The sequence below is a fragment of the Schistocerca americana genome, chromosome 6 (genome assembly GCF_021461395.2).
Source record: "Schistocerca americana isolate TAMUIC-IGC-003095 chromosome 6, iqSchAmer2.1, whole genome shotgun sequence".
Taxonomy (NCBI): domain Eukaryota; kingdom Metazoa; phylum Arthropoda; class Insecta; order Orthoptera; family Acrididae; genus Schistocerca; species Schistocerca americana.
This window is the reverse complement of record NC_060124.1, coordinates 366,276,744-366,288,764: the sequence shown is the minus strand read 5'-3', so window position 1 is coordinate 366,288,764 and position 12,021 is coordinate 366,276,744. Positions and strand designations below refer to the sequence as shown.

At 38.9% G+C, this 12,021-nt stretch overlaps 1 protein-coding gene across 1 annotated transcript in view; it reads left to right on the top strand.

Annotated features, from left to right (window-relative positions):
• The window catches only part of LOC124619330 (low-density lipoprotein receptor-related protein 1), a 756,280-nt gene that overhangs the window by 705,551 nt on the left and 38,708 nt on the right, over positions 1–12,021 (top strand). Inside the window, exons 68-69 of the mRNA XM_047145639.1 lie at positions 4,564–4,770; positions 7,802–7,940. Of these exons, the coding sequence (XP_047001595.1) occupies positions 4,564–4,770; positions 7,802–7,940 (346 nt within the window). The remainder of the gene's footprint in view (positions 1–4,563; positions 4,771–7,801; positions 7,941–12,021) is intronic.

Here is a 12,021-nt window from a genome sequence, read left to right as displayed (position 1 = left end):
AGTTTGCTTAGGAGTGTTTGTCTCAGCTAATTTACACACAGCGACACACACTCCAGACTGTCAGGATTATGATTTTTTGTATGCATGAAAAGTCTGAAACATATATATTCGATTATTAGATGACAGTTCATTTACCTCCTCTACTTTGTTTAAAACAATGTTGTGGTGTCCAGCTTGCTCTGTTTAAATTTCTTGCTTCTCCGAAGTATTGCAGGTACTGGCAATGCGTGTAGATAGATTAGGTGAAATAAGGAACTAGAACAATGAGAATTAATATATTCCACATCGTTAGTGAACTAAGCAGAAATCTATGTCCTCTCTCTATCATGGTAAGGAAAAGACAGACGGTACAAGACTGATAAAACATCCCATAGAAGTTTTTACAAACATAAGAAAAGTAATGTTCTTCACCCTTTCATGTTAGCTCCACAGGCTTGACTGCTGCGGGCATACTAAGTTTTAATCTTTGCTGTATACTACTTAGATGAATGAATGGATAAAAATACACAGAAAAAAATAAAACCATACCAACATAGGTAAACCAGCTTAAGTTCCAATACAACAGTTAACATGTAAAAAGTCAAGATATTTTTGTAACAGTCGTGCATTAAATAAAATCGCCTTCTATTATGACTGATAGCAGTTATTATACTACACCTTACTGCTGTAAAATATTTCTGCAATATACACTATTCTGGCAGCCAGCAGTGTGTATGCATTTTTCAGAAAATACGTGACAGTCCACATTAGTTCATGTAGAATGTTATAATTTTCTGATGCCATAAACAAAGCTCTGTAAAAGATACCAGATGAACTTGTTTTGGCCTGAACTGGCTGCAAATTTAACTTCCACTTATTCTTAACATTTTCCTTGCGTCACAGTGTATTAATTTGTTAGTCAACAATACACGCTGGCATCTTGCTCTTATCATTTGGAATGTGGCTTGCCAGCTCATTTATATAATTGTGTAAAATATCTGAGCCAGTCAGAAATATAGATGTGCTATGAAAACTTCTATAACAATGGAAGCTCCAGGTTGAAATATCAACAGTATGAAGAATAGAATGCTACTCATCATAAAGATGACACGTTGAGTTGCAGACACAATGAAAAGATTGTTACACATCTAGCTCTCAGCCAAAGCCTTCTTCAAAAAAGAAAACACATTGACACAAGCAAGCACACCTCGCACCCACATGGCCGCCATCTCCATCAGTTCATCAGTTTGGATCGAAATGCAGCTGTCATGTTGAGCAGCAATCTGTAGTGGGTAGGGTGGGCGAAGAATTAATGGAGTATGGATTGTGCTATCTGACAGAGTGTGCAGTGACTAGGTGGAGGCATGAAAAGACTGACAGGTGCAGCGTTGGGGGGCTGTGTGGCAGGGGAGGGGGGGGGGGGGCTCTGTGTTGGAAGAGGCCAGCACACAATGAGGGTGAGGGGATGTGAAGATAGAGGTGATAGGGCAGAAACTGTTGGTTGGATGGTGCGGCAGCAGTAAGTTTTTTGTAGATTGAGGCTGGGATAATTTCGGGAGCGGAGGATGTGTCATAAGGATAACTCCCATTTTCGCGGTTCACGTAAGCTGGTGGTGTACGGGAGGATCTGAATGCCGCAGAAAGTGAAGCAGCCATTTAAATACGCTACGTTTTGTTCACCTGCATGTTGTGACATGGGGTGGTCTTCCTTGCTCTTAGTCACAGTTCTGCAGTGGCCATTCATCATAGTGGACAGCTAGCTGGTAGTCATAACAATATAAAAAGCTGAACAATGATTGCAGCAAAGCTGGTGTATGACATGGCTGCTTTCACATGTGGCCCAGCCTCTGGTGGAATAGGACAAGCCTGTGACAGGACTGGAACAGGAAGGGCTGTGTGGGTGGATTGGGCAGGCCTTGCAACTGGGTCCTCCACAGGGATATGATTCTTGTTGGCAAGGGGCTGGGATGACACCCCACACACCTATCTTCTACATACTCCCCAAAATCCACAAACCCAACAATCCTAGACGGACCATTGTAGCTGGTGACTTTGCTCCTACAGAAAGAATTTCGGTCCTCTTTGACCGACATCTTCAACCAATTACCCGAAATCTAGCCTTCCGTGCCAAAGATGCCAACCACTTCCTTCACAGACTCTCTGCCATCCCTACCCCTTTACCTTCTGAATCCCTGCTCGTCACTGCCTATGCCATTTCCCTATATACCAACATCTCTAATGCCCATGGACTTGCAGCTATTGAACACTTAATGTTCCCAATGTCCTTCAGACTCCAAACCCACTAACCTTTCCCTCATACACCTTAGTAACTTACCTTATTCCTTAACAGCTTACTAACTTACTTTATACCTCATACACCTTACTAACTTACCTTATTCCTCATATACCTTACTAACTTTATCCTAACCGAAAACTACTTCTCCTTTGAAGGGAAGGTATACAAACAAATCTGTGCACAGCAGTGGGCACCCAAGTGACACCCACCTAATCCAATCTGTTTATGGGTCTTCTAGAAGAAACCTTCCTAGCCTCCAAAAACTCCAAACCTCTGTAGTGGTTCAGGTTCATTGATGGTAATGTCATGATCTGGACTTACGGTGAAGATAACCAGCCCTCATTCTTTCACAACCTCAACACCTTCTCTCCCATCTGCTTCAGGTGGTCTTCCTCAACTCAGTGGACCACGTTCCTACACACTGACCTCCTCCCCTCTCATGACCCCATCCACACCTGTGTGCACAGTAAACTGACCAACCACCATCAGTAGCTGCATTTCAACAGCTGTCATCCCTTCTACACCAAAAAATCCCTCCTGGGTAGGGTCACCTTCAGACAGTGTATCAGCAGTGACAAGAACTCCCTTTCCCAGTATGCTGAGGCTCTGACCAAACCTTTCACAGACAGGCACTACCCCCCCATACGTGTCTGCAAACAGATCTCCAGTGCCATTTCACCACACACACCCTCTCATCCCACCACCCCTAAAACCAGCTAAAAGGGATGCTCGCTTCATCACCCAGTACCATCCTGTAATGAAACAACTAAACCGTATCCTTTGCCAGGGCTTTGATTATCTCTCATCTTGCCCTGAAATGAGGGAAATCTTATCCAAGATACTTCCCACCCCTGCTAAAGTGGTGTTCCATCACCCACCCAACCTCCACGACATCCTAGTCCATCGCTATGCCACTCTCTATCCCAGCCCCTTGCCAACAGGGATCATATCGCTGTGGAAGACCCAGGTGCAAGACCTGCCCATGCCACACACCCAGAATTTCATATTCCAGTCCTGTCAAACTCACCCAGCACTTTCAATTGTGCTTCTGGGATGGGATTAGTCTGGCAGAGTTTATAGGTGGAGTAGACAAATAATTCACAGAGGCCTTCTGCCAGATAGTCACTGCAATTCGTGATAGTGTTGGAAACTTTGTTTACAGGTAGCATGATTAGGTCAAGATTTGTCTTGAGGTTCTGTATGGCTGTCATTTCTCCTGCTGAAAGGTTGGTGTTCTTAGATAGAGACTTGGAGAAGAATGGAGAGGCCCTCACCCCACCTTCCATCCTACACTCTGCCATACAACCTTCTGATGCTGCATCTGTCAGTCTTCTCGTGCCTCCATGTGGCCCTGAAAATTTCACCAGACAGCACTCTTCTCTCTCCCCAACCATACCCTGCTATTCCTCCCCCTCATTGTACCATTACAGATTGCTGTCCAATGTGGCTTTTGCGTTCGGTTTTGAGCTGTTGAATATGGCAGTCATGGGTGCATGAGGTGTGCTTGCTTGTGTGAATGTGTGTGTGTGTGTTATGTTTTCTGAAGAAGGCTTTAGCCAATTTTTCATCTGTAAACTACATCACTGATCATATGCAGGTACCAGTTTGAACTCATTGATGGCAGCATAAGCTTGGTCAGTAGCCCACAACATTCTGGATCTCCATATCATATCATTATTTTTCTATGTATCTAAATTTAATAAAAAATTTACCAAGGTGTGATAATCAATGGTAATCAGAGAATGAGCGAAACTCAAAAAACAAGAAAAATTGTCCTTAGTATTACTGAAATAATAGAAAATTTTAAACTAGAGTAACGGATGTTCCAGGATGGAATGATAGGTAAAAATGAGGAAAAGCAGCCACCCACTTGCAGTTAATTGATGTGTGTCACTTATACAGTGATAACAGCATAGGCAAGTTCTCTAGCAAGCTGCTCCTCTTTTTCCAGTTTTTTTTTTTTTCGTATGTACACACACATACACACACACACACACACACACACACACACACACACACACACACACACACAGAGAGAGAGAGAGAGAGAGAGAGAGAGAGAGAGAGAGAGGGAGAGAGAGGTATTTAAACTATAAAGTAAAGATTTGGTTTGCTGTAGAGAAACTGAAATTTTCTTTGCCATTACAAAAGTTTGAATGCAGTTCATTTATCATCTGCAAGTGATTGGTTACCATTCCTCATTTTTGGATAAATTTTGCTTTATTGTTTAATAATTATACTCGCATCTGTTATAGTGACATTGTGCAAACATTTCCTCTGTGTTTCAGACTGTCTGCAAATCAAACGGAACAAGGAACAAGGCCTGCGATCTGAATTGTCACAAGGGAAGATGTGAGATAGGTATTGATGGTCCAAAATGTGTGTGTCCTCCACAGTATGATGGAGATCATTGCCAGCATTATCGATGCTCACAGTACTGCCACAACAAGGGCATGTGCTATTTTGATCTCTTGTCATCGACACCACAACCAAAGGCAAGAGAACACTTGTCATGGCTCCACTATTACTATTTATTAACTTTGCTGGTAACTTCTCATGAACTGTTTACTGAGAGAACTGTGCCGTACATGTTGTATCCTGTAGTAAACATAGATTTTAATAGGATACACACTATAATTAAAAGAAAGTTGCAAACTTTCTTTGATGATCAAGCCCTGTGTCTAATACTCCCTCCCTCCCCCCCCCCCCCTCTCGTAACCTTACTCCCTTCCCTCTTCTGATCAAATCACTGACTTCGTTATTTTAATGACCTTATCTGCTATAAAATTAGTAAAGTGATAGACATCAATACTGCTAAACCAATGAGGAGCTCCTTGATGTCCACAAGATGAAGATTGTTTGTCATACCAAAGACAAAATGTGCGTGATCAAAATGACATCACATTGGCTTCACCTTCATGCGACGTACATAAGGCATACATAAAATGTGCACAAACTATGCAAAATAATCATAAAATGCAATGTGACATTTCATCAAGATGGAACATATACCAGCAATTAGATATCAGTGACCAAGATTGTAGCATCATTATACAGGATACACAGTCATGAATATATCATAATGTTCGCAGCCCAGAATACAATATCATATGGCACATAAACCAAATCCATAACCCTGGTAGGTGAAAGATCACCAAAGTCTCCACTGAATTTGCCAGTTTCTCTAAGAACAATATGTTTTATAGATGTCTAGCTTCTACTCACAGCACCCTATGTGTCATCTGCGAAGCTGCACAGTTAATTCCTATGACCTTCTATTTAATCAAAGGAAGTGCAAATATTATGATGCCTTTAAGTGCTGACACAGGAAGAAATATCAGGTTATATAGGGCAGATACATACACACCACATCAGTTCATTCACAAAGGCCATAGAGGGAGGAGGTTACCATATGCCTCACTCCTCAACCGTGTCTAGGAGTGTCTTAAACTTAATCTTCACTAGCTCTGTTTGGCCCTTCTTCATTGCTCAGTTGCTGTGACTGCATGACAGAATGTCAGAGTCGGGTGCAGGAATAGTGTTATATTGCGTTCTCTGGTAAATCTCACATTAATTTTATTTTGGATGATAGTTTCAGCAGTGTTTCACATTGTGGCAAACATTATGAAAACCTATAGCTAATCTGTGCATGCTAGGCAACAAATATGGACGTTCAGGAGGCATTCAGTTATGGCACTTGATTGTCTTGTGTCATTAACATAACATTTGAGAGAACTCTTAACTTATTAGGATAATTTGAACATACTAGTTCACAGGATGACATAATTGCTTAACCTTAGTTGTGTACCAAATGTAACATAATTTTTGTTGATTAAAAGTGACTCTGGCCATCAGAATCAGTGGTACACTCAATTGTTATAGTTTCACAGACAACATTTACTTTCAAAATATTACAGTAGACGTGGGATCTTATTATGTATCCTGTATCCTGCAATAAGGAAAATTAGGAAACCTATAACTTTCAAACTCCCCATGGGTAATGTTCAAAACTGTGCATGAAAATGGAGACCTCCTTACTAAAGCAAGATAAAAATGTGAAATTACAGTAAAACAAAGAAAAACAGCTTTCTCAACCAAGAGCACACCCAGGATCTGAGCTGAGTTGGGGGGAGGGGGATTCATATTAGTTCTTTGGAAGGAGGGAGGGGGAGGGAGACAAAGTAAACTTTCTTACAAAATAAAGCTCCAAACAATTGTAACACTGTTTTTATTAATTACCAAACATACTAATTCTACCACTTTATTACAGACACCTACTATCATAAAATGTACTTCTCTGAGAGAGTATAGTGTCCTCTCCTGCCCGTTGCTAGTCACACCCTTGACCACTTTGCTCAACACTGTATGAAATGTCAATTGAGAGTGCAAACAGAAAACAAAATTTACTCATTACAATTCAATTATTATTCATCTTTGGGCCCAACTAGTCCACATGATGTACAGCAAGGGATATTTTCAGGCTTTTGTTTTAGCTTTCGTTTTTGCCCTTATTACTTTCATTCTTTAGAATGGGCTCTTGTTTGCTCATCAGAGCAAGCTGTTCCAGTCTTCTTTGGAGTTTCCTCATAGGCTAACTGTTCGGTCATGAATTTTCTGCCAAATATTTGTGCTATCTGGTATATTAAGTCATGTAATTCCTGCTCCCTTTATCTCTTCTTTAACTGTACTGATCAGTTTTATTGTCTCAGTTTTAGCTTAACTGTGGGATTCACAGAATGCCACAGTATGTCTAGTTAATGTGGTTGGCTCCATTCTTTTAATGTGATCACAGAATTTTAGCTGTTTTTCATATCCTAATAAATGATGGTATACTTTTCTACTTCGTTTGTCTGTACATTTCTCCTTTAGTATAATTTGGATCTAAAATTTTCCTGGTTATCTTTTGTTCTGTCTTTTGGATTTCTTTAATGTCCCACCTTCTGTATAAAATGAGTATTTCAGCCCCTAAAGACACTCTGACTTGATCGCTGCAGTGTAGTTTCTCAGTCTGGTGTATTTTGAGATGCATTTTATGTTGCAGATATCATTTGAAAGGCTAAAAGCTATTTCCATTTTATGATGATGTATTTTGTATTCAGTGTTTCCCAGGCCAGCTTTCTGAATGATTATGCCTAAATATTTGAATTGAAAAACTCTTGATTTTTCCTTATTTCGTTTTTAGAATTTTGGGTGCCAGGTAGTTGCTAGACAAGTATCTTGTTTTTCGAAACATAGAAGCTGAGCTACCCAAGCACAACTCACGACCTGCTCTCACAGCTTCAGTTCTGCTTGTGAGAGTGGGTTGTGAGTCGTGTTTGGGTAGCTCAGTTGTTACAGCACTTGCTCACGAAAGGCAAAGGTCCTGAGTTCAAGTCTCGGTCCAGCACACAGTTTTAATCTGTCAGGAAGTTTCATATCAGCGCACACTCCGCTGATGAGTGAAAATCTCATTATGAATTGTAATGTGTGTTTATTTGAGTAAAAAAAGTATGCCTTATGTTATTCTATATTATTCTATACTTTCAGTGCAACTGCCCACCTCAGTGGACTGGTGACCGTTGTGAAACACCAGCTAATGCTTGTGATGGACACTGTCTGAACAACGGGACTTGCCAATGGAGCATGACAGGATTTGTTGGGTGCCGATGCCCCAAAGGATATGCAGGTCAGCCATGCTTCTTCTCTGTCCTTTTTTATTTTGCTATTGTCATTTTCAGTACATTTCTTTCCAGTAACAGAACTGTTAACAGCATGCATCTATAGGTTCAGTAATATTTACTTTGTAATTTGAATTTGACTATAGTGGTTATCCCTCAGTGCTCGTTCGTACTGTTTGTTGGCTAAACCAATGGCTTAAGTCATTTTCATTAGCCCTATGAAATAAGGAACAATAATCAAAAACACACTTTTCAATATTCCGTTAAAATCTTTTTTATGTTAATTTTAGTGTATCTGGGAAGAACACCAAGCCTATAACATTCCATGCTCAACTTAATTTTCATTGGCGTATGGAATCAGAAGGTGTATTCATTTGTTTGTAGAATTCATGATGTTTACCAAACTATTCATTGGCTGTTTTGGAGAAAAAAGGAGAAAAGATATAGATCTTCAACAGAACAGAGACCTAACTTGTTTTGTAGCTGAGTATAACAGAAAGTAGTGTCACACACAATATATCAGAGGTTATAAAAAGCTTTAGTTAAGAGTAATTGCATTTAATATGAGGGTTACTGATTTTGTGTTTAGACAAAATTGATTCAGAAACCAGTCAAAAATTGAAATTTGAGTGACTCTTTTATTTTCCCATAGCTGTTTACTGCAAACTTGGAAAATATTTTTGAAAAAAAAAAAAAAAAAAAAAAAAAAAAAAAAAAAAAAAAAAAAAAAAAAAAAAAAACACTACTGCCATGTAGGAGGAGCTTGCATCACTGTGTCTCTCTGAAACAACATTACTTAATTGCTTATTTCTACCAACCCTATTGTAAACCTGTTTGTTGTTATTACTGGTCATTAATAAACAATTTTCGAGGTTATAAATAATTGATAAATTTTGAATAAAAAGTCAGCACCGTTTGCACTTGTCTCTTTATTTAATCACGAGTAGTTTTGGTGCCAGGGTCAGTATCTAGTGGTATCTACATAGTATCCAACATCAAGGTACAGCAGAATTAGTCAAACTGTAGCAATAAGCATCATTAGCAACAATTAAAAAACACAAATGTTCAGAAACAGTTTGTCCTCAAACTTCATCAGAGCAATGAAAATAAAATAATTAGTATGATTTCATCTATTATGAAAATGGATATGTAATATGGAAGTTAAATAATGTCAAAATATAACTTGTCAACAAGCATAGTAAAAATGCCATAATAACGTAAATGTTATAAGAAGTCAGTTACAGTCTAGAAACTGACATGTGTCTCCTGAACTTACATGTCATATGTCCTGATAGGCATAAAAATTAAGGTGCATCTTGTAGTCCGTAAAATACAGTACTTATAATGTTATGAAATCTATTGTGTATGAAATGGAGACCACCCCTCCACCACATTTCTGTTAACGATGCTCAAATATACATAATTGTGATGTGTTAAAAAGAAATATTGTTTAATATACACTTCTTTTGTTGATGAGATTTCCAGGGGGCTCTATTGTCACTACTTGAGAAGAATCTAGTGTCAATTAACTGTCACCATACAAGGGCAAATGGAATAGGGCACATAGGTCAACAAACTATAGAATGTGGTCAACAGTTTAATTTTTGCCAACAACAAAAGAGGACAAGAAATAACTCTGCTAAAGATGAAATGTGGATACCACATGGGTATACAACAACATTCGGACCAGATATCTGCTAGATTTAAAGTTTCATTCTCTTTCCTTTTGTGGCATTTGCACAGATACATTGCACACATGAGTGCACCCCCCCCCCCCCCCTCCCCGCACACACACAGACACACACACACACACACACACACACACACACACACACACACACACACAAGAGAGATTGGGGGGAAGGTGCATCAAGTGATGCATGAATCATAGAGGTAAGCACCTGGTTGTCCACACATAAAGAATGAAAGTTCAAAAGCTCGTTATCTATCTGGCATCCACATCATTTTGTTCCTCAGGGGTATGCTGTTGGAGACATTATGTGTAGAAGTGAAAGAAAGAATGGAGGTGCCCTAATATTTGTTAAAGATAGTATAATGTTTACTAAAATAGATGTTAGCTCTTACTGTGCAGAACTAGATGGAGAATTTAGCTGTATAAGACTAAACGTAGAGAATACCATAATTGTTAGCTTATATAGATCACCAGGAGGAGATGTAAATACATTTTTCGAAAGATTTGAGCTGCTTATGAGGAAAATACTAAAATCTAACATAAAACTAATTATCTGTGGCGATTTCAACATTGAAATGGCCAACAGTGATGAACATGTTACTAGAACGTTTTTTAATATCTTAAGATCACTAAATTTACAATGTACAAATTACACACCAACACGGGATAAGGCGTGCTTAGATAATATTATAGTAAATTTTTCTAGAGATATGTACGACGTCAGACTTGCCAGTGGAGCCCTAGCTGATAATGAACCATTGATTTTAACATTCTCCTGTGATCAGTTGCCTAAATCAGACAAATCAGTCAGAATCAAGTCCAATGCCACATGGGTAAGAGGGCAGAAAGATGAATATATTAATTTATTTATTGACAGAATATCTTATGTTAACTGGGACTTTGTATACAACACACAACCTGGAAAGGGTGCTGGTGAAATGGTGTTTAACAAATTCCTGGAAATACTCCTAGAGTTATGGTACTCCTGCTCACCATTAATCAAAAGTAGCCCTAAACATAAACAGAAAAACAAACAGCTAAAATGGTATACAGATGAGCTAGCTCTCACTAGGGAGGAGATGCTCAGACTGTACAGAATATATAAAAATTCTTGTAAACAAGGACCTGAGCTAGATAATACTTCTTATAGAGCTTATCTAAAATGTAAAAAAATCTACAAAGACAAACTGTCCTTGGCCAAAAAACAAGCATGTGAACATTACATTGAAAGTGCTCCCAACAAATGTAAAGCAGCATGGGATATCATCAACCAATATAATTCACAAACCCATACACAAGATGCAATGCTGGTCCCAGAAGAAGTAAATAATTACTTCCTAACCTCAGTGAGTGAGCTGAAAAACAAAATCAAGCAAAATGGCACTTGTGCACTAGATCATCTTTGTGCTGTGCCCCACAGTATGTATACTTTCCACTGGAATGTTGTCACCCCAAAGGATATTGTAAAAGCTGTGGCAAGGTTCACCAACTCCAAAAGCATGGACTGTTATTGGTTTTCTAATTACCTAATGAAAAAAATAATACACCTTATCTGTCAACCTCTTTCTTTTATTTTTAATATGTGTTTAGAATCTGGAGTTTTCCCAGATGCACTCAAAACTGCTAAAGTAATACCGGTCTTTAAAAAGGGAGATAAGCATCTGCCCCAAAACTATCGACCAGTTTCTATTGTCCCAATTTTCTCTAAAGTTTTTGAATATGTAATGTACAGTCAACTAAATAACTATTTTGATAAGCATGATCTCCTCTCCAACAGACAATTTGCATATCAGCATGGTAAAAACACCACTACTGCTGTCACTGAAGTTGTTAACCAGGTGTTAACTGCATTCGAAAATAAGGATCTAGTGTCAGTCGTACTGTGAGATCTTAGCAAAGCCTTCGACTGCATACCATCTAACACCCTACTTGCAAAACTGGAATTTTATGGCATACACAAACCATCTTTGGATGTAATCGAATCATACTTAAGTAACAGGAGACAATATGTATCAATTAAAAATAGATGCTCCTCACTGAAGGAAGTTCGGACTGGAGTGCCTCAGGGCTCGGTCCTAGGTCCTTTTCTGTTTATCATTGCAATTAATGACTTACCTTACCATGTAGGAGCAAATTCAGTTGTGTGTTATGCAGATGATGCAACGTTGCTCAATACACACCATGACACAACAGAACTGCATCAGGCAACACAGGAAAAACTAGAACTAGTAATGGATTGGTTTTCTTCTAATGAACTCCTGTGTAATCCTGATAAAACACAAGAGCTAATTCTGGGTTTAACTACAGCTGTTGAAAGCAAATCAATAAAATTATTAGGATTCCACATTGACTCAAAATTAAACTGGGAGGAACACATTAGCCATATCTGCAAGAGA